This window comes from Martes martes, assembly GCF_963455335.1.
Source record: "Martes martes genome assembly, chromosome: 3".
In the NCBI taxonomy this organism is placed as follows: domain Eukaryota; kingdom Metazoa; phylum Chordata; class Mammalia; order Carnivora; family Mustelidae; genus Martes; species Martes martes.
Window position 1 is genome coordinate 160,575,295 of NC_137890.1, and position 23,426 is coordinate 160,598,720.

The 23,426-nt window shown below is 40.2% G+C and overlaps 2 protein-coding genes across 2 annotated transcripts in view; both read right to left on the bottom strand.

Annotated features, from left to right (window-relative positions):
• Window positions 1-7,107: 7,107 nt before the first annotated feature.
• The window catches only part of COL4A3 (collagen type IV alpha 3 chain), a 123,855-nt gene continuing 107,536 nt past the window's right edge, over window positions 7,108-23,426 (bottom strand). Inside the window, exons 38-51 of the mRNA XM_080799436.1 lie at window positions 22,726-22,806; window positions 22,299-22,397; window positions 22,018-22,065; window positions 19,122-19,307; window positions 18,364-18,494; window positions 14,791-14,863; window positions 14,618-14,689; window positions 14,405-14,530; window positions 13,483-13,581; window positions 10,450-10,662; window positions 9,648-9,825; window positions 9,186-9,300; window positions 7,806-7,978; window positions 7,108-7,198 (exon numbers count right to left, since the gene is read on the bottom strand). Coding sequence (XP_080655562.1) covers window positions 7,114-7,198; window positions 7,806-7,978; window positions 9,186-9,300; window positions 9,648-9,825; window positions 10,450-10,662; window positions 13,483-13,581; window positions 14,405-14,530; window positions 14,618-14,689; window positions 14,791-14,863; window positions 18,364-18,494; window positions 19,122-19,307; window positions 22,018-22,065; window positions 22,299-22,397; window positions 22,726-22,806 — 1,679 coding nt within the window. The 3' untranslated portion in view covers window positions 7,108-7,113. The remainder of the gene's footprint in view (window positions 7,199-7,805; window positions 7,979-9,185; window positions 9,301-9,647; window positions 9,826-10,449; window positions 10,663-13,482; window positions 13,582-14,404; window positions 14,531-14,617; window positions 14,690-14,790; window positions 14,864-18,363; window positions 18,495-19,121; window positions 19,308-22,017; window positions 22,066-22,298; window positions 22,398-22,725; window positions 22,807-23,426) is intronic.
• LOC308340561 (large ribosomal subunit protein eL33-like) lies at window positions 12,615-12,908 on the bottom strand (the record flags this gene model as incomplete). Its single annotated transcript, XM_080799835.1, has 1 exon — window positions 12,615-12,908. The coding sequence occupies one exon, from the start codon at window positions 12,906-12,908 to the stop codon at window positions 12,615-12,617; it is 294 nt and encodes a 97-aa protein (XP_080655961.1).

Sequence of the window (23,426 nt, forward strand, 5' to 3'; positions counted from 1 at the left end):
CAGGCGAGGGCGGACGTGAGGCTGACGCACAGGAGCAGGGGCAGGGCGACGGAGATACGGGGACATCTTTGTTGAGGGCAAAGAACGCCAACTGCAAGTAAGACTGTGTCTGTGGTAGGAATTTGGTTCACGGCTGAAATTTTATTTTATTTTATTTATTTTTTTAAAAGATTTTATTTATTTATTTGACAGCCAGAGATCAGAAGTAGGCAGAGAGAGAGGAAGAGAAGCAGGCTTCCCGCTGAGCGGAGAGCCCAATGGGGGAGGCTCGATCCCAGGACCTTGGAATCATGACCTGAGCGGAAGGCAGAGGCTTTAACCCACTGAGCCACCCAGGCGCCCCACGGTTGAAATTTTAATTGGAGTTCGTGATCTGTAAGACTCACATGTTTACAAGGTAAACAAACCTTCGATAGCCAGTTAAAGTGACTATTTTTCAGGACCGTTAGTATCAAAATATCTGGCGTGAGGCCTAATACTCCGAATATTTCACCAACTCTGCTGGTGATACTCCGATTTTGATCACTGGTTGAGCTAATTAATTATTAGATGTCTTCCTTCACAGTACCTCTGCCCTGACTGGCTTCACTAATCGCTTAACATGAGAATGATGGAAAAAGAGAAGTTAGGTTTTACAGTAGTAGTTAGCAGCCTTATTTAGCCTCGGTAGAGCCCTCTCTGGATCTAACCACCCAACTAACTCTCCGTGGGAGATTCAGTACTATGATCCCCCATATGGGGGCGGGCTGAAGCCAGATCGCGGGTTATTTTGTGTAACTGGACTTTAACAGCCAAACAAGGACATGCACACGAGTGGGTACTTCTCTAGAATCTAAAGATGCTCCACAGAGGTTACCGCTTTTCAAAATAATTTAGGAAGCACTTTGAGAATTATGTTCTTGGTTCTCTTCTTAATTGTGGCAGATCATCCTTTCGGAAGAATAGATAGATTTTAGGAATGATGACTTATTCCGAACCAATTCTTTTAGGGGAAGATAGAAAGACCAAGCTGGGTAGGCTCTCCGTAGTCAAGACTTGCAGCAGTGAGGGCCCTGCTGCTTCAACCAGCACCCTTCCACTTCATTACTTGCCTTTTGCTTTTTATGCCTGCCCCCTCCCCACAAGAAGAACGTTTTGAAATAACTTTCAAATGAAAGTTGTGAACCAGTTACCAGATCCGAAGTCTTCTCCCTTAATTCTGATCACCCTTGATTTTCCTGAATCATTTGATTCTGTTAAAGGAGTCAGTGTGGTACATGAAATCACCAAACATTGGTAGTAGATTCTCAAAGAGAAAAAAAAAGGAAAAAAAAAAAAAAAAAAGGCTTTTCTCTTCCTTACCTAGAAAGTCTGCCCCCTTGTTTTTTGTGATAAAGCTTCATGCTGGGTCTTCCATCATTAATGTGGACATTCCTGTTTATGATTTAATCCATTATTGACTATCTTTGCACCCATAATTGCCTCAAATCTTTTGTGGGGAACAAGTGCCATGTAAGTCTACATTAATTAACACATCCATTTAGTATCATCCTGTTGCCCTAGTTCTAGCCATTTCTTCATAAGTGTCCCTTTGGAGTTTTGATCCCAACAGATTTCAAACTCAAATTTTCTCCTTCTTCCCAATCCAGATAACTTCACCTGATTTTTTTTTTTTTTCAGTTAATGGCAAGATTATTTTTCAAGTCCTCAAGTTTCAGAATTCTGAAGTCATCTTTCACTCTCTCAAAGACCCCATCCTTTTAAATTCCCCCACCTCAATGCCAACTCTCCACTTTGTTCTGTTCCCACTGCTAACTCACTACTGATCAGCTGGGTTGATAACCTTTTAACTGGCCTTCCCAGCTCCATTTTTCTCCTCTAATTCTTACCAGAGGTTGGATCCACAAAGAGCCTAGTTTTACAAATTGTGACATCCCAAATTTGAAGCCGCAGGTTTAAAAGAAATTGATGATTTACAGTTCTCTACAATTCAAAAGTCCGTAACAGCAATCCAGTGATTTTTAAAAACATTTGAAATTATGAAATAGCCTGGCAAGCACAGTATATAAAGTAGTGGATCTTCTAGGTTACCGTTTATATGATCATTCTACTCTTTTCAAAATCTTCATTGCTCTTATACCAGCCAATGAAATACAGGTTTAACCTGATATTTGAAACTCTATGTGATATGGCCCTAACTCCTACAATGTCACTTTATTCATGTTTGTGTGTGTATGCACATGTGATGTTTACATGTACAGATAATGCATATATCCCATATATTTCTATGTATTCCATGCATGTTCTTATACTCTATATATTCTTGACCATTAATTATTCTCTGAGATTGCTTCATGCTTTCCTAACTACTTACCCTTATCTGTAATATTCCTGCCACCTGAAATGCCATCCTCCTTCTGGCCACCTTCTGCTTCTTGAAATCCTAACTGTCCTTGAAGGACCACATAAAATACTCCTTCTTTCATAATTATTTCCTGAGGGCTCCAACTTTTGCATCACTATTTGTCATCTCTTATGGCACTTATTCTGTCCAGTATTATAATTAATCTTTGTATTTGCCTTAGTTTCTGCCACCAGATTAAGTTCTGTGTTTGAAACCAAGGTCTGTGTCTCACTCATCTGGATTGACTTCTATGGAGCCAGATATCTTGAGCATGATGTAGGTCTTGGGTATAAAGTGATGAGACCTACTTCCTGGTTTGGCTGATAAACCCAATCTCAAAGCAATCATTTTTTAAAAAGGTTTTGAGCAATGTCAGCATTTTTAGAAAAAAACAGAGTCTACAGATACCCAGAGAGGGTCACATTTATCTGGATGTTTAGATTTAGCCTGGTTATTCAAAATCAGTTACTTTTCTCTTTGTGTTTGGTTGTTTCTCAGTTTCCAGTGGGCAGAGCTGGGAATAGGGTGAGGTTGAACTAGCCACTGTTCGTGCTCTGCAAGTCCCCTGTCAGTAGGTTGCTAAGAATAGATTAGAGACTGATCACAATTTTTCCTTCCAGGCTCGCAAGTAGAAAGAACGATCACAAATAAAACATTCATTCATCTACTTGCTAACAGTCAAAATAAGTTCATTTAAATGTATTAACACATTTTGGAGGGACTCAAAATGTTTTCAGTGTACTTTTTGGCCCAATTTTGAAAATATTTCTAAAATATTTATTTGAACAACAATTTTCTTTGTCTTCTTAGAACTATTACCCAAGATCACTGTTTAGTTTCTTCCTTTTATAATCTTGATTGCCATTTAACACAGCCTGAAAGTTCCTTACTTACAAGATTTCTTATTTTGTATATTAAAAGCATTCCTCTTTACCATTTCTGTACATTTAAAATTTTATGAATATTTTTCTTTGAATGAGTAATATTTGTATTAGAAATGAGAAACACTTATCAAAAGGTATGACACATACTTTCTGTAATCTATATGTGTTCTCACTGATTTGTAAAAATTTCTTAAACACCCTAATAGAAAATGAGCAAAGATGTGATTAGGCCCTTCAAAGGAAAACAAAAACAGGCACTAATACAAAATAAGAAAATCCAAATAAAACTAAATGAAAAAACAAATACTAATTAATAATAAAAAAAGCAAATACTAATTAAAAGTGACAAATACGCAGCATCACTGGTAGTGAGCAAACTGTAAATTAAAATGTGATAGGGAAAAATTGTAAAAGAACAGCTATATCCGGAAGTGGTAAAAGCATAGGAAGATGGGTGTTTACATTGTTGCTATAGCTGGAAATTCTAACAACGTTCCTGGAGAACATTTTTGTATGTATATCAAAGACCTAAGATCCTGTGAGTTCTTTGATTCTGTAATTTTCCTTCTAGCAATTGATCCTGAGGAAGTAGCTGGAAAATGTGAAATGAAATGTGTACAGTATTTCCATAATAAAACTAAATTAAGTGTTCCTGGATTGGGGGATTCATTGACTTATGTAGTAAATCCATGCAATGAACTATGGTGTAAATAATGATTAGTTCTTGTTAGTTCTTGTCCATTGATGTGAAAAAATATCCATAAGGCATTAAGTTAAAAAAAATCTTGTTATGAACATGTTTTATTCTATTTTTGTTTAGGAACATATTTACAGGGAAGAACTCTGGAAGGACATACACCTTAATTATCTTGGGTGAGGGTGACAGGTTAGATTATGGCAATTTTTATATTCTTCCTAATTTTTTTATCGTCTCTTGTTTTTACAGCAAACATGTATTATCTTTACAATTCAAAAAATTATTTCCATTTTGAAAGAAAAATAAGACCAGATATTTTTTCAATTTTATTTTTAGACAATACAATAAAATAATTTTTAGCTATAATTACAGAAATATTAGTACATTACAATATTGTAATGTTGTCAGGATATAATAATATAAAATATCCAATATATTTTAAATATATTTCATTTGGTTATAGAGTAAACATTAAATTAAGTTTAGTTGCAGTAAGTTACATTTGCTGCATAGAAGAATCTTTGTAAGTTAAATTAGCAATAAAATTCAAATTCAGCATTATTGTAATACTTTTATAAATAAGTTACTTAATAATGTTTACCTTGCAAAAAGACCTCTGAGAAATCCATTATTTTAGCACACTGTGAAATTTCAAAGTTGAAGCCCCAATTTGAAAAGAAACAAGTTATTTACATTGTATCTACAAAGTTAAATCTTCATAACATTATAAGCTACTCATAGGCATTTGGAAAGTAATGCATCGAAGCTGTGTTTTAAGGCTCAGTCTCAGAGGTATGATTGAGCTACTGTTAATATGGCTTCTTTGGAATGTAAGGCTTTAGCATCACCTGTCTTCCTCAGAAGTTAAACACTGCTAAGAGGGCAAGAGAACACAGACGCTTGGATAAGCAGAGGCCAGTAATTTGGCATTAGCACCAATCTAGGGCTTTTACATATTAGTAAAATTAGACAACCTTAGGGTCGTTTGTGATTTTGGACTTTAAAAGGGAGGCACAGATGGAACAATTACAGCCAGCTGTACCTGGTAACTGTCCATACAATCGTTCCTTGGCTGTTTGCCCACGACAGTTCCTAAATTTGAGTGTGTTAGAAATCACCTGGAGGGCTTGTGAAAATGCAGATTTCCAGGCCTTACCCCTAGAGTTTCTGATTCTACAGGTCTGAGGTGGGCCCTGAAATTTCCATTTATGGCAAGTTCCCAGAGGCTGCTAATGCAGCTGGTCCAGGGACCACAGTTGGAGAACGGTTGTCCTATAGAGGGTTTGTGGTCATCATTTAGACCCTGTATGCCATTATGGTACAAATGGGACAGCAGGATATTTTTAGAGCAAAAAAGTCTTAATATTAGGTGAGTCTACGTAAGTAAGTAAAATGCACTTTATAATGTTTAAATGTAAAAATGGCTTGACAGCAGTCACCTGAGCAGGGAAGGGTGGGAACCAAGGTCCCAGCCTGTGCTATCCTCTGGGGTCACACCTTCACTTACAGAGCAACTGAGACCAAAGCAATAACCTGAATTTAAATATCAGCACCATCAATGCCACCTGGGTGGCTCAAGAAGCATCTTTAGAGCTTTGCCTCAGGATACCTGGCCTCTCAGATCCATCAAATAGTGTTACCATCGAGTTCAAGTGGTACTTAGTGCCTTGCAGATCTTTGTTTTCTTAACGTTGTTCCTACCTTGGCTTCTGTGATGCCCAAGAGAAGCTAGATGTCCTGGGCTTTCTCTGGCCAGAAACCTTCTTGTAAACCTTTTTTGAGGCCTACTGAATGATGATGATGGAATATAAGAACAGTGACAAAGGAAGAAAAAGGGGGGAAAAGCCAGCTCAAATATGTGGGAGTCCTAACAGTAACAGTAAGTTAGTCACCTTTTCTGGGATATCAGATCAGAAACATTAGTCTCTTTTTCTCCCCCTTAGTATCTGTAATTTAGCACCTTCCTTGGGGCCTGGGTTGAGGCTAAATGAAATGCTTGTTCAGCTGAATTAAGTAACTTTGGGAATGTATCAACACACTGAAAAGCAAGTCTTAAGACCTATATCTGCAAAGCTATACAATTTTTACATTAAGATTTTTACAGGACTCTTTCAACACAGTTGGTGAGACTATGTAACATAAAACACAAAATTTTTTACAAAAGAAGTAGGGAAATAATCAGGGAATAAATCTGGAAATACCCAGGTTACATGGAATATGAATGGATCACAGCAAAGGAAAAATATTTTGAGCCTAATCTGATTAGCCAGCAAATGTCTTAAGTTTTCTCAACATTTATAGGGATGGAGATAAAGTGCACATCCAATAAGCGGTATCCTTGTTAACTGGGTGAGCAAATTTAAAAAAAAAAAAAAAAGGAAATCAGATACATTTCAGAGCATGTGTGTAACATTATCCTATTAAAATTAATTCACTAAGGGTAAAAATTTGAATGCAAGCAGGTTACCTTGCTGCGGTGAAATGAATTCAATGGACAAACAAAAAATATTTTTAAAAATATGAACAAAACCATTCAGGGAAACCCCCTTTTGGCCTTAGTCTTGGGTATACTTGAAAGAGCCCTAGAATATCCGTGAACCTTAGTTTAGTTCTGGTTTCCTCAGGCCTTAGGTTACTGAACAGGTCTCAAAGTCCAATCCAATGCATGAGGTGTCATTACTCCACCTGCCCCACCCCCCAATCTCCCTCCTGTCTCAGGGGCGAGAGGGGGTGGTGGCACAATCTAAAACCAATTTAGCCACCCTGAGTCTCAACAACTGGAATAGAAAGGGACAAATCTTGGGAATCCAGTGGACCAAATAGCTCTTAACTTGTAGCACCAAACTTCATACCATCGCAGTTGAGACCATGCATTGGATGCAAGTAGAATAGGATTTCAGGGGTATTTTTTGAAAAGTCTGCTGCCTTGCCATAGGAAACTTTGCAAGAGCACAGATTAGATACCAGGATTGCAGAACTGACTTAAAAGAAATGCTTTGTTGTGTGGGGAAACAAATAGATACTTTGTACTAAGTCATCATGGAACCATATTGTTTGGTTAGAGAAAAATATCGAAATAAATGCATATTCTGCATCATTACTTTGTTATTTAGGATGAAAAAGAACAGTTCTGTTTTCTTTTGATTTCTTCATTGTACTCTCTTCATGCACACCCGACAGCGACTTATTATCTTTTCTAACTCCCCAGCTTTCACAGTTGACGGAATAGGTTTTCTGAAATAAAAGCAAAAAGTGCAAACAAAGAATCTCATCAATGTATAGGTAAAGAGGGAATATTTGCTGGGTTTGAGATTTATTAATAAATATTATAGCTCATCTAAACTCTATTCTAGGAGGCATATTTCTGTAAAGGTATATATGTCAATGTTTTGTAATTTAGTTGTATTTCAGCAGCAGTGAGGAAAACATAGGCTGTGATGCAAACTTACAGATTCTCTGTTTTGTAATAAAACGGCCCTTGTCCTTTAAACAGTCTGGATCACGCACAAGTCTTCCAGTACAGTAAATTAAGAGCAGCAGATCGTCTCATGGTTTTATTCAGTAATTTGCTATAAGTTCATATACAAATGTTAAATATATTTGGTGTTGACAAAAATCACATTTTTGGGCCTTTACTGATGCAGTAGTACAAACCCATGGCTACTAGTTGACTGTGGAATGCTTGTAAACTGGGAGTTCCAAACTAAGCAGAATTTTGTTGTCACGGGGATCTCTTTTAAACGTGAGTTCATCAACACACAGGTAATGAAAATCTAACATGGCAACCTCTGAATAGTTCAGCAACTGAGTCATGAGATTAAACTTGACTTTGAATAGTTACCTGAACATTCTTTGGGGGTTTAATGAAGCCAACCAGAAACTGTAGGAATTTGAATAGTAGTTGCACGTTCCTCTTCCATGGCACTCTATGAATGGACTGGCTCGGAATTCTTCCAGGCAGGAGCCAGGGGAGGCCAGAGCTTGCCCAGCACCCTCAGAACCCGCACTTGTGAACTATCACAATAAAAATACCTGGATAAGAATTCTGTGCATGGTGTTCAAACTTTCAGTGCTTTACCTTTTTTTTTTTTTTTGTAATAGTAAGAAAAAAAGTAGTATGAAATAAACTTACGCTTTTTTATCCAAATTTGTTAATACTTAGGTACCTTCCAAGTTGAGGATTAATCATCAAAAAAAAGTAAAAGCTATTTCTTTGGCCTGGAATCCTCCTTTTCCTCAGTCAGCTAGCTCGTTTTTATAGTTCAGGGATATGCCTAAATATAACCTCCAGGAGGCTTTCCTTGACCTCGTCCCTTTCACAATCTCCTATTTCCTTCAGAGTACTGACCACCATCTAAACTCATTACTATTATGGTTATTTTGTCTTCTTGTTTATCGTCTACCTTCACCACTAAGGTATATGTTCCATGGCCAGCAGGAACTTTGGTTCATTGTTGGTATTCTTCTTAGTGCTTAGAACAGTCATGGCACATGGTAGGTGTTCAATAAATACTTGTTAAATTAATGGTTGAATGAATGGAGGAATGGATGTCTGTGAGTAAAGAAAGGGGAATAATGTATCCTAAGTGATGCTATACAAAATATGAATAACCACCAACCACGTATGTGTGGCTCTCAGAATCACTGATGGTCAGTGCATAGATTTCCTCATTTAGCACTTCATATCTGGAGAATCTTTCTTTAAAAGGCTTTTTCTCTTAGCCCCCATCTTGATATGAATGTCAAAGGGGCATAAGTGTAAGGTAAAAAGATTGTAGAACAGACAGACTCAGGTTCAAACCCTGGTTTTACCACTTAGTAGTTATGAGACCTTGGGGATCTTCATTTTTATTTATAAAACTGTAGAAGATAGGAACTACCTCCAAGGTTTCCGTAAGGATTATGGAGGATCTATATAAAACGGCTGCCATGTTAAAAAAAAAAAAAAAAGGCATTCTATTACTAATTTGGCATTACTCATCACCTGAATGTCTTATTTAGAATTTGTGGGTAAAGTCATTTTTTAAAATGCTCCATTATTTACAAAAAACCAACTTACTTTAAAAAAAAGTATATTTCCAGATTTTCAAGCCAATGTCCCTAGAATACGTTGCATGTTGGTGTCAGGCAGCATCATTCTTGGGGGCCAAATTTCACCCCGTCCAATGTAAGGTTCTAAGGGTAATCTTTACTATGAATTTGCTGTTCCTTTCTTCCTTACCATGATAAACGAAAATCCTTTCCAGAGAGAAATCCAGCCATTGGGACAGGAGGGAATGACAGTGGTTTGGCTGTGAATGGCTATGGCATTTGTAGGACCTTCACAGACAGTGCATCTGTAATGTGAAATAAAAAATATGGCAGCTGGGCTGCTTTGATGGCTCAATTGGTTACGTGTCTGACTCTTGGTTTTGGCTCAGATCATGATCTCAGGGTTGTGAGATTGAGCTCAGGATGGAGTCAGCTTATGATTATCTCTCTCCCTCTTCCTTTGCCCTTCCCCCCACTCCTCTCTCTCTCTCTCTCTCTCTCTCTCTCTCTTTAAAATAAATAAAATCTTAAAAAAAAAGAAAAAGAATACAGCAGCATCACCACTTTCTGGACCATGATGTGCTGCCTTACATTACATTACACATGAAATGATTGACCTTGTCGCATCACAAAACTCAGGTTAGATTTTTACCTGCTAATATAGGGCTCCAGGGCCCTGCCAGTAATTGGAGCCATGTCCATTGGCATCGGAGCTGGTGTTGACAGCCAGTATGAATAATCATTTCGAGATGCAAAATTACATACATCATTGATGTTACAGAACAAGAATGGCATTGTGGTAAATCGCTGCAGACAGCTGCCGAGAGTTCCTAATGAAACATCGGACTGAGTATCACTTTTAGTTAAGTTAAAATTATTTTGAGTATCATTACTAGGCAGAGGCTAATTAAAACAATGTGTGACAAAAATAAGACAACCCAAAAGTGTTGTTTGCAGAATGTGTTATTGAAAAGTTTTAACGATGATAGATGTCAAAGATCCAATAAAAAACAAATTCTCCTGCCCCAACCCTCTTAATACTTCGGGTGACCCTTCCTAATCACTCTAGCACTTGAGGACTTGTCAAGGTCGGGTGGGAAAATGTCTTTATTTCGAAGTATTCCCAGTTCTTCATATGTGTGTAATAGCTAATAAATAGACTAAGCTTCAGAAAAGATGCTGCTTTTAAGATTAAAAAGAAAGCGGGTGATTTCAGTGAAAATTGTTTGCATTGAATAGGACAAGCTAGACTGACATTCATGAGCTAGGCGTCTTCCAGAGCTATACATTCCAGAATGAAAATTAGACATTAGGCCAATGTTGTTTCATTTACTGTCTTTAAAAAGTGCTGTAAGGTACTCAGGCTTGTTCACACTACAGAGAAAAGTACCCCATGCTATAGAAGTTGACAATATGTCTATGGAACAAAATGAAAACTAGGGCTGGGACATTACCCAGGTCTTGTCCATGGGCTTGTTCATTTCCTTGTACAAAAAGAAGAGAAAATCCACTGTAGAGTGGCTCTGTCCCTTCTGGACAGGAGGGAATCGCTGTCGTCTGACTATGCCTGGTGAAGATAAAGCCTCTCCTCATTGGCCCAGTTGCAGGAGGTCCAATGTGTCCAGGTTTCCCCTTCAAGCCTGGCAGTCCATCTGATCCAGGTGGTCCTTTAAAAAACACGTCATATATGTTGCAATACAAACAAAACCACAAACTCAGTTTCCCAAAGTACTAATTTCAATGTTGATGTATATCTGGTAAGCTCCTCTTGAAGGAGTCCTAAAGACGACTGACTTACAAAATAGCCAAACAGTATTAAATGTTGATTAGTTTATCACACAATGCCTCTTCTTATAAATATTTGTATATATTGTATGATGAATTTTTGAGATCAGGTCGTCTTTCTCTTTTCATTCTGTGGTACCTAGCACAGTGGCCTGCATCTAGTAGGTCTTACGTACATTTTTTTTTATGTACGAGTGAGTCCATCCTACAACAAGAGTAAATAAGTCAAATACAATTTGAAAGTCTCTTCAAGTGGATAATAAAAAATGACATGTGCTTTTGATAAAGTCAGTAAATACTCATGGAAAACACTGAAAGTTCTTTTTAAAGGTGTAAACTTCGAGAAGGTTTTAAATCAATGAGTAAGGCAAATAAGAACAGAAAAGACTTTTTTCTTTTAGTGTGATAAGAGTTTCTTTTATCTATGAGTTTAAGGCAAAGTAAGTATTTTTTATACTTTTTTTCCTGCACTAGAGTAGGCAAATACACGTTTGTCACTTTTTAAATAAGGACCAGAGAGCTCTCCTTTCTCTCTATCCTCCTTTCTTTCCTCTCCTTTTTTTCATCAAACAGCTATTATTTAATGGTATTGGCACTGGCTTCCATCCCCCCTTGATCCCTGATCCAGTTCCACTGCCAGTGTACCCCAAGCTCCACCCAACCCATCTTGGGTCCTAAAGAATGCAAGAGGGTAGAGACTGTTGGATTTGGGGCCCACGAGTCAAGGGAGATACTCTTGTTTCCCACAAACAGCCATGCCCTGGAGTCAGGCAGTGCCCCAGTTTAGTCTTGGCTCAGAAGGCAATGCCTTTCCCCACGATCTGTTAAAGCCCTAAGATTCTATATTTTTCAGTCAATCCACATTCTTATGTTTCCCAGGGGTCTTGGCTTATTGTTTGAAATTAAAAATAGGTCATATCTAAATTCATCAAAGTTTCATGTCTTACTTGAATCATCCAGAATTGTATGTTTTTAATATATCAGATGGAGAGGATACACCTTCTTCACTTTTCCCCCACATCCACCCACATTACCAGGGAGCTATTAACTGGTCACAAGCAAAAGATCCCTGTACTTGTCTCTGCACAGGGATTGTGATTAGCTGAGCATGAGAGGAACTGGAGGTAGGCTACCATGCAAAAATGCATGATCCAGGATATTCTGTATTTCTGAGAGAGAGGCCAGGGCTCTAAGTTTATACCTGTGCTATTTAATTCTCAGATCCTTTTATCTTTCTTGTGAGGTGGGTATGGCATCAGGACTAATTCTACATGCTAATGATTCTCAATACACTTTGTATTGTAGGACCCTCACTCTTACTGTGGTCCTCTTCTGAAACTGGTCAGTAAATTTTAATTAATAGAATTAATTAGTAGAATTATTAGTAAGCGTTTTGCATCTTCTCACTTTGAAAAACACATTTTAGGGACAGCTGAATGATTAAGCATGCTCTAAAGTACACTCTTGACAATACTAAATCATGAGTGATTATGCAATTAACATAATTAATATTATTAGCATTATATTTGAATTTTTAAAGATTTAAGTCTCTAGTTTTTACAGTTTTATTATAGTAGATCTGATCATATGTCAATAAATTGGAAAACTGCATTTAGAATTTTTTTCTTTAACAAAATCAGCAATTCTTTTGGATATGTAGGTATTTTCTAGAAAGTGCTTTTGAAACTTTTGCAGAAGGTAGATTTTGATCCAGGTATATCAAATTGACATATAAACTTATATTCAGACTATTTTTTTTAACAGGAAAACAAATCTGCACCTTTATTTATTTACTTCTCAGTAAGTTAACTCCTTGAGGGGGAGGGGCACAGCATCACACGATTCTGTGGCCAGTGGGTTTAGCAGGAAGATTACTTTGGAATTTGGCACAAAGAGGAGCATGAGTTACTTTTCTCCAGAGTACTCTGGTTTTGTTTAGTTTGCCACCAGGAGACACTGTGTTGTTCTTTGCTTTGTACACATAGGCACATCTCTTGCCTAGATAGAATTCAGTTTCATCTGCAGCACAAACACCTTCAATTTTAAGAAGAGCTGTGTGCTTCCTCTGGTTCCGGAGACCCTGCTTAGAGCTAGCAAAAATGACCTTGGATAAATGCCTTCCAGACATAGTTGTTATTTTAGCAGTCCTGTTCCCAGGAGGCCCCACTTATTTGCCTCCAAAGTTCAGCACCCTTACCTCCACCCAGACTAAAATATTTAAGAGGGCCTTTTTCAGGGTAACACATGAGTTGTTCAGTCATTCAGTATTCATGAACGGCATGGCATAGTTGAAAGATAGCTTTCCTAGATAAAGATACGAAGCTGCTCTTCAATTCACATCAAGATAATATTTGTTCAAACTATGTACTTACATGCCACTCCTATAAGTAGATATTATTAAATAAGTACTCCTGTAAATAATTAAAAACAGTTCTGGCCTTTCCAAAAATAGAATTCATGCTTCATTAGGTCTCCTTGCCCCCAGGCTAAACATTTAGAGTACCTGTGCCCAGATAAGAGATAGGAAGAACGGTGTACTCCAGTAACTCTAGGTTTTTCATCTTCTTCCACTGGAACATTTTTGTGAACAACACAAACTGAAAGACCTAGATGACTCTTAAAGTCACGTATTTGAACAAGACCTCTCTGTATATTGAAAGAGCATTCCTTCAGTGAAGAGAACAAGCCAGCTGTATATTTACCTTTCTCTCCTTTACAACCTTTGTTGCCTTTTTCACCGATTGGTCCAGGAGTTCCTGGTTTTCCATCCTTGCCTGGTTTACCTCTCGGCCCACAGGATCCTAGGCAAAAAAACCAACACTGTGTTGAATGGTTCATACAAGATAAAATGTAGGGTGGCCGACCACCCCAGTTTACCTGGGATTTTCCCAGTTTCAGCAATGAAAGTCCTACAAACTGAGCTGCAGACAAACTGGGACAGTTGGTCATCAGCTTGTTAAACCATCAAAAACAAACTAGGAACATCTGAAATAACATGGCAGTTTGAAATTGTGCTGCCATTTTGATGGACTTTGTTCCAGAATTTGCTATGCTCTTGTACTCATCAAAGTAATATCTCTTTTATATCCCAGATAATTCAGGCAAACTTAGAATGTAACAGTTCTGCTCAGAAGACTATTACAGGGTGCTAACCCCGTACAGAGGGGTTAGTTCAGTTTCCATACACCAATACTTTGAAAAGATTTCTTAAGATCAAGCATACATTTACATTTACTGCTCTTCCAAGTGCTGTACAGAGTGTGAGAACAGTGTCCACACACAGAACTCCGGTTTATTCAGGCAATCATTTAGAAATTGAGTTCCAAGACTGAGAGTGGTCAGAGAAGATAGAAATAATATTTGAGCATAATAAAAAACACATTTAAGTGCCCTAAAGAATATTTGCTCAAGCTTATGATATACACAACAGTTTTCAGTAGATTTAAAAGGTCTTTTATTTACTGGTCAAGAGTAAAATAAGCTTGATCCTAAAATGGATTGTAAAAAAACACCATAACGTGTAACATTTTCTGTGAAGTTGTATCACTTGCTTCCAAAGCACTTTGTAGGTATTTTAGTTCGACCCCTTCCTAGTAATCCACGTCAGTGCTGCCAGTGCCACACCTAGGATTCCCGGTGGCCCTGGTGGCCCGGGTTCTCCTTGCATCCCTGGTCCTCCAGCACGGCCAGGTGGTCCTGGGCTTCCTGGAAGGGAGATGATCTTAACTGTGCCAGGGTCTCCACGTACACCTATTGGTATGAACATAAGACAGTGATGGCTTCACTGATGAGTTACCCTTTCTTCAGGAAGAGCAACACTAAAGAAATAATACTTACCGGGTGGTCCTTTTGGCCCAATTTGCCCTGGAGGTCCAGCTGGTCCCAGAAATCCTGGATCACCCTTCTCCCCTTAAAAAAACAAAACCAAAACAAAACAAAACATTTGCACGCCCTAAAATATAAATCAAAATCATCGTCTTTGTATCCACAGTAGTACACGAAAACAGTACCTTTCACACCTGGAAATCCATGGAATCCAGGATCACCTCTGAGCCCCGGCAGACCTGGGCTTCCTGGTGCTCCCTGTATTTCAAACAGAAGGGAGCAGAACCAAAGACAAATTTAAAAAATCACAATAGTCACTGCAGTTGTTTTTTTTTTTTTTAAGAAAATAGTATTACATTGGATCAGAATGAGCTGAAGTTGACAGATACCATTTTTACCTTCCCAACCACCCAATCTCCCTATAGCTCCTCTACCACCTAGACCTTTCCTTAGCGTTATCATTGTCAATAAAACAGAAGCAAAAGCTGCCTTTAAGCTCAAGAGCAAACACAACTTCTGGATATTAATGTCTGTTATATGAGTATTGAATATAATTGAATATATCCTCAAGGAAACTGCCCAGTATTTGGAGCTCTTTCAGGAAGAGCAGGCACTGGATTGCCAGAATGAATATTATCATTTTTCTTTGTAATTTTTGCAAAGACAACAGGGCCAATATTGAATTGTGGCCCCCACCATTGTTCTAACTGAGCTGGCAGAGTTATAAATTACTCCTGATCACAGTGGTAGAATAAGTCAAGTGCTAGGGATTGGGGTGAAGGGATTGTCATGGGAGCTCTGACTGTACTTTTGGCGAGGATTCGGTGATCTGACCAGGAGGAGATGCTCCCTCCTTGTAGCCATGGAATGCTCAAGCAAGGCCATAGGAGAAGGGGGAAGGAAGCAGAGCTTCAGAAAGGAGCTACATATCAGAATGTAAGTTATATCTAGTATTACACTATCCATGTGAATTGAGACAGAATACTATTACTTGAAAACAATGAACTGAAGGTCATTCAGAATGCCAAGAATAGCAAAACTGGCCTCCGAGCCAACTGTCTTTGGAGCAAGAAGATGAAAGGAGGAATTGTCCTAATGCTTGAATAAGGTGTTAGGAGGTGAAAAAAGAAGAGAGAGAAAACAGAAACCCCCTGGTCAAAGGTTCTCAGGCTCCTGAGGTCTGGCCTGTTCTCCAGAGGCCGAGGTAACCAGGGAGAAGGGTCTGGTGCCAGGCCCAGCCCTTGGGTGAGGAGGGAGCCACTCCATGCAAGGAGAGGGTTGGTCAGGGCAAGAGCCAGTTCAGACGTCCTTCAAGAAGAATGACCTTTCAAGTGCAAATGTAGTGTGGAGGCCAAGAAAAACAAGGCTGTACCCACCTCGAGTCTAGCCCTGACATAAGTACAGCCATCTTGGCAAAGCAAAAGCTGGCACCTTGCACCCCCTCTCCACCCGCTCCCCTCCCCTCGGTAGTATGTGTGACATTCCTCAGCTACCCCTGGCTGCCCTAAAAGAAAAACAAATAGTTAACTTGCAGAGATCACAATCCTGCAAGACAGGAGTCTCCCTTCGTTTACCAATGTCCTAGAGATTTACAACAAAGAAGCTATCTTAACCATAGCCCAATTTCAAGAGACAAATAACTCAGTTCCTTAAGCCCTAATGTCGCCCTCCCCACCATAAAACTGAAGGAGGCTGAGGCAGAAGGAAATGCAAATAAAGTTAAATTTCTTCTAAACCTAAATCTCACTAACAAGGACACTTGACAGGAGAAATGTGAAACTTTATCTCTAAGCCCCCGGGATAGTGTCAGCGATCATTCCCAAGCATATGACCCACTGATATACATCTAAAGGGTCTCACAAGGAGATTTTTATTACTGGTAATGAATAACCTTTTCCCCAGACAATAGCTAGCCCCTCAAGGTCCTGGAGACCTTGCTTCCAAAATTCCTTAGAGACTTACATCATCCATAACCCCCTTTGTCCTCACCCACTGCTGAGCCCACCCCTACTCTGCCTTTAAAATCTCTGACTGTAGGGGCACCTGGGTGGCTCAGTGGGTTAAAGGCTCTGCCTTCAGCTCAGGTCATGATCCCAGGGTCCTGGGATCGAGCCCCGAATTGGGTTCTCTGCTCAGCAGGGAGCCTGCTTCCTCCTCTCTCTGCCTGCCTCTCCTCCTACTTGTAATCTCTGTCTGTCAAATAAAAGAAATAAAATCTTTAAAAAAAAATAAAAACTCTGACTGTAATCTGGCTCGGGGTCCAAGTCCCTACTCCTCTGTGACGGGTATACTTGGGCCCAAGCTTAAGCTTGTCAAATAAACCTCGCTGTATGACTTGCATTATTGAGAGTGTTCTCTGTCTAATTGAGGGGTGGTCGACTCTGTACCCTAACAGTAGAAGCCCAGTGGACTTAAGCAGGATCCCATTTCCAAACAATACTTTCCACAGCCCAGTGTCCTTGGAAGGACTTGCCCTGTGATTATAGGATCAGCGTTTGCCACTTTCAAAAAATCATGGAGAACATGAGCGATACTGAAGACTGGGCAAATAATTTCACTAAAAAAAAAAAGTTTTAAAAAGGTAGATTCTGGAAACCAAATACCAAGAGGACTTTAGAGAATGTAACATGATCCCTGACACACCACCATGCTGAAGTTGCTCACTGCCCATCACTGAAGAAAACACAAAGATTCTATGACCTAACTCTGACTCTCTCATCAATCTCCCAGAGTTTGAGGTAAACAGGGGAAATAGGTTTTTCAAATATGCTGCTAAAGAGAAAGTGAGGAAAGACAGCCCAGGTGTCCAGAGAGAAATTCAGAGAATTTCATAGGCCTAACTGGACACAATGACAACTATAAAAAATAAATGTGAAACTTCTACACCCCAGTCACAAACAAACAGACAACTAAAAGTAATGGAGAGAACCTAGAAGCCATTCATGAGGAAAAGGCAGGTGTGTGAGCATGTGTGTGCACACACACATGCGTGCGCAAACAGACACACACACACACACACACACACACACACACACACACACCAGAAGCTCACTGTGCAGTGACAGTGTGGGGACATGGGAGCTGAACAGTTCAAGCAGAATTTTAGGCTGGATTATAAAATGGTGATGTTCAAGATGGTGAGACTCCTCCCTCCTTTACCCACTCCATGGCGGAACTGAGTTCTTAATCCCCAGTGGTGTTTGTCTCAGGGGCTGTGTTTTAAGGGAGATATTGACCAAGCAGGATATATTCAGAATAGAGGCAGGGTTGATGAAGGATGATACTGAATTTGAAAAGCACAGGTATTTGTTAGGGAAGAAAATACTTGAAGGAAGTGACAGCTACTTACAAACACTGGAAGGTACCTCAGTGGGAAAAAGTAAATAGACATTCAGGGGATAGCACAGATAACTTTGAAAACATTATTAACAGAGAAAAATTATGTTGTCCTCTAGAGTGATCCCAAACTCTTAGGTGGTTTTTTGTTTGTTTGTTTGTTCATTTATTTTAAGATTCCATTACTGGAATTGCTTAGTGTCTAAAGAAGAAAAAGTCAGGAATGACATAGGAAAGGGTCCCCTACAAATCAAACTTCTAGAGCCCAAATCTTTCCAACTCTTGAGATTCTTTAAACCTTCCAGACTCTTCTGTTGAGGGCACAGAAGCATCACAAATGGTAATCTTTTTTTTCCTGTGGGTACATCAGACCCTGACAATCAATTTAGAAGAATATAAGAAGAATAATTTTCCACACTTACCGGTGGACCCGGTGGCCCTTCGGCTCCTATAGTTCCAGGCAGACCCCTGGGGCCAGGCTCGCCCATGAGTCCCTTGTCTCCTTTGATGCCTCTTATGTGGCTCCCTGGAGGTCCCGGAGGACCGGGCTCACCTGAAATTGACAAAGGGCCTGTCAGTATTACCAGTCCAGGAGTGTGGCTGGTTCTGTGGGTGACGTTTTTGGACAACAGCAAACTATACACCTGTTGTTACCCACACGGTCTTTGTGTTGAGGAGTGTGATGGCTTGTGGTAAAGACAGAATAAAATAATGCCAGGAAAGCACCTGGCCCAAGATAGGAGCTGTTTCTCCCCCCTGAAGGTCTGTTAGAGCCCCTAGCACAGTACTCCATTCGTAGTAGCAACTCAATGAGATCTTGGTGATGGGATGTATCCTTCTCTTTTAGCTTATTAATTTGGTATTTACTAATTTTCTAACAGCCTCAACACCACCACCAGTGGCTTTGATGAGCATGAGTGTTGTATGGAAGGCTTAAATCAAGGCTGTGTACCTGAAACTAAAGTTACATTGTATGTTAAGTACCTGGAATTTAAATATAAAGGAGACCACACCACCAGCAGCCCCTTTGCTGCCTTCTATAGGAGAGCGAATGGGTGGGAGAAGACGATGGGGGGGGGGGGGCGGGGAAGCAACAAGGTCACAACAGCGGAAGGTTGAAAGCTTTTGTTGTCAAACGTTCTTTTCATTCTTTTATCTTATTTAAAAGTAGACCCTCTACCTGGGTTTCCTCTGAAGCCAGGTGGGCCTCGGTTTCCTTTCTGGCCGGGGATGATCGTTCCAGGAAAACCTGGTGGCCCTGGGAGTCCCGTTATGCCAGTGGGTCCCCGTGGCCCGGTGTCTCCCACTGCCCCCTTCCTGCCCGGGAGGCCGGGTAAGCCCGGGGCGCCTCTGTCTCCTTTGGCTCCTGCAAAGAAAACATTTTGGTAAGTTTCTGTTACGCCCTTACTAGGGGTATCTCTAGGAATGCAGAGACAGTGTCCTTAAAGATTCACAAAATATTTTTTAATAGAGGCTGGTAAAAGAAATGTAGGTCTACAAGGAACTGAGCTGAGACCTGTTTCTGCCTTAGTTCAGTTTGATTTTGGCAAAGTCACCTCACTGTTGTATATGTCCGTTTATTATTTTTAAAATGACGGTTAACACCTGGCGCAGCTCAGTCTTTAAAGATCAAGTGAGATGGAAAGGTATAGTGTAAGCTCTAAAGTGTTCTGTAACTGGGGCACCTGGGTGGCTCAGTGGGTTAAAGCCTCTGCCTTTGGCTCAGGTCATGATCCCAGGGTCCTGGGATTGAGCCCCACATCGGGCTCTCTGCTCAGCAGGGAGTCTGCTTCCCCCTTTCTCTCCGTCTGCCTCTCTGCCTACTTGTGATCTCTGTCTGTCAAATAAATTAAAAAAAAAAAATAAAGTGTTCTGTAACTATATGCTACAATTATTATTATTATCTGATGAACTTTAATTATGTCATTATTTAATCACTGACAATTCAAGAGAGCATTCAGAGCCAAACTTCCAGACCCTAATGTGAGCATTTGAAGAGTCACCCAGCTACACCCAGACAAAGGAGCAACAAAATTGGGATCCCTATTCTGTCCACTGGTTGCTTCTATCCCCAGAACACAAACACTAGTCTGGAAGGGACACATGTGGCCAGAGGTTTGGATTTACCAAAGAGGATACCCAAAAAGTTACCACTTAGTTACTAATATTTTTCATCTTGGAGAACCTTCAAGGAAATTGTGCTCAGACATTCATGAATGGGAAACGTATGAATTAAGAATAATCACTCCCTCCTCTTTCCTTTCTCTGGGTTATTCTAGAAATAGTGAATGGCACACATTTAGGAAACAGGAAGGAGAAGAAGGGAAAGTGATGATGAGGCTGCTAGCACAGGAAAGGGCTTGGGAAGTTATTGTGCAGGAAGAGTGAGTGATGGGGCTCCTGGGTGGCTCAGTCAGTTAAGTGTCCACCTTTAGCTCAGGTCATGATCCCAGGGTCCTGGGAGTTGAGCTACCTGCTCAATGGGGAGCCTGCTTCTCCCTCTCCTCCATTATCCTTATCTCTGTCACTATCAAATAAATAAAATCTTTTTTTTTTTTAAAGGAAGGCAGTGAAGACAAAATGAAATGGATGAATATTGAATATCTAGCCTTTGTCTATTATGTTACTTAGCTTTTTTTTTTTTTTTTTTTTTCTGTGGTATCTGCTTTTCGAAGACGGGGATAGATGATTTCAGTTCAATTCAAGCTCAGGACAGGATCTGGCAATTTTCCGAGGCACTGAGATGCGGTCTTAGGTTGTACAGTCCCTGCCCAGAAAGATGCTTCCTTATTTGCAATATGATTTCTTTTTAACATTTGGAAGGATTAAAACTAAAAGGATTCATACCTTCCAAGTCTCAAGAACTCCTCTCCATATTTAGTTATCTTTGGGGGACTGAGGTGCATAATCATTTACTTACCTAATTAGGCTAGTTTTCTTTTTTTAAGGTTTTTAAATTTAAGGTACGATCCTTTTACATCAAATTTTATTTCCAAATAGGTGCAAAAGCGTTCTTATTCCAAATGGTTAAACTGTGAGATTAGCCTAGGAAAATAAGACAGAAACTCTCTTTTTGACCATAATTCTAAAACTGATCTGTGACTTGGAGGAAGCCTTTATGCCCTTGGGGGGGAGGTGGGGTCTCGGGGGTGTGAGGACATTGAGCTCAACCAAAGAGACTATGCCATAATCAAGAAACACATGAAAAAGGACAGCTCTTGTAGACTTTGCACAGTTGAGCTGATAGGTCACGAGGCAGCTTCTGCCCCTCAGAGCTTCTCAGGAGCACCTAGCTACTCCCTGCTGGTGCCTGTAAGCATGAGTACCCTGAGGTCTTCATTAGGTAGAGCCCTTTCCACTAATAAAATACTCCTTTCCACAGGACCCACATCTGGGAAGCATAACAGAAGGTGCAAACAAGTTAATATCTCTTCTGGCAGATTTCTCTACAACATGGAAAAAGTTTGAAGAAGCTGCTTATCTTATCAAACACTGGCATGAGAAATTCAGACTCACAGTCTGTCAAACTAAAAATCTGTATATCCTTAAAATGACATGTTTGGTAAACTGCCATGTTTGGTGTTGAGGGAGTTGCCGGTAGCCCTTAATAAAAAGCAGCGTGAACCACGAGCTGGCTCTGGGGGTGGGAATCAGAGAGATGAAGATTAACAAGGTGGGAAAGAATTCGTGATATGACCGCATGCTTTTACTACCCTCCCTGCTCAGAATAGCAGGGAGCGATGCTCCTGGAGAAGGCCGAAATTCCTCCTCCGCCTTCCAGGAGGTGGTCCATTTAAACCATGCTAACAACCACACCAAAGGAACACACAGCAAGTCTTTGGATTTCTAAAGATTTTCAACAGAAGGGAATTCCAAAACAGGATCCCAGCCCTCACTTTGTTATGATGGTAATAATTTTTAAACATTTTCACTTGAACAACCAAGAATATAAACGTCCTATATCACCACTGGGACTTCTTTCCTTCGCTATGTGAAGTTTATTTGATATATCAGGCATTTCGATTAGTTTCTGTGCTTGAAGCTATCACCAGGGTCAGGGAGGAAGCCCTTCTCACCTGGAACACCGGGGCTCCCTCTTGGGCCTGGAGGTGCCCCCAGCAAACCTGAAAGAGATAATTTTGGTGCGTTAATATTTTATATGCGGTTAATTTCATTTATGCCTGGTCAGTTTCACTTTGGTAACAGAAGGCCGTTTAATTACCATACATCCAGAACACATGAAACACATCATCAGTTCTGTGGGAGAAGAAAGTCCGGAACCGTGAAGGACTACACTGCCACTAACCATTCAATGCGAAATAAAGCCTGGGGATCCGAGCCAATGAGCAAACTGTACCTGTTTCTCCCTTTTCTCCTGCTGGACCAGGAATTCCATCACGTCCCTGGCTGCCTCTCATACCCATTGGTCCAGGAGGTCCTGGGTATCCTGGGGGTCCTGAGAAAAGAAATGTCATGTATAGAATTCTGTTAAAGGGTTTCCTTCCCCAGAATGTAGTTATATGATGCTCAAGCCACAGTGACACTTAGAACCGAATAACACTATCACAAGGACTCTCACGTGAGAACGTATGGGCTGGCAGATCTCTGAGTGAGTTAGGTATAAATACCTAAGCTCACAGTTTTTGCATTTCTGTCCCAGGACTGGGTCACTGGGAGCAACCTTCTGAGGGGCAGCCGATAGGTGCGTATACAGAGATTCCAACCTCAGGAGAAAATGTGCCTCCCTCATGAAGGGGAAATAGACAAAAGTACAAAAATGGAACCTGGAGGGCCTTTGAATCCTGGAGAACCAGGGAAGCCTTTGATGCCTTTTAACCCCAAATCACCATCAGGGCCCGGCTTTCCTGTAAATGAAGAGAGAAGAGAAGGAAGCAGAACAGCACAAGACGAATGGTTACAAGGATGGCTGAGCTGGGCAGTTCTTACAGTCACCTGTGCTCACACTGGCCCTCAGGCCTTTGTCCTGCCTGCTGTTTGTCCTCAGAAGCCCAGCAGAGATATGTCGAATCCCTTTCAAAGGTCTGCCTGCACCCCCCACAAGGACCACTTGGTATCTGATGTATTCCTTTACCGGGACTTAACAACAGATCCACTGAAATTTTCAGTATTTGAAAAGATCACTTAAATAGTATCTTCAAGTAAGCCGCAACCCAATAGCTTGGCAGTTGTTTTTAGTAAAACAAAACAAAAACTTAAACTCAAATGATAAGCCACTAAGAAAGCCAATGCTCAACCTGGAAACAGTCCAGAAAAAAAAAAAAAAAATCTCAGCAGTGTTACAGATTGAATTGTGTTGACCCCCAATTCACATGTTGAGTTCTAACCCCAGGACCTCAGAATATCACTGAATTTGGAGATAGGGTCTTTAAAAAAGCAGTTAAGTTAAAATGAGGTCATTGGGGTGGGCCCTGATCCCATGCAACTGGCGTCCTCACAAGAAGAACTGATGAGGACAGACACACAG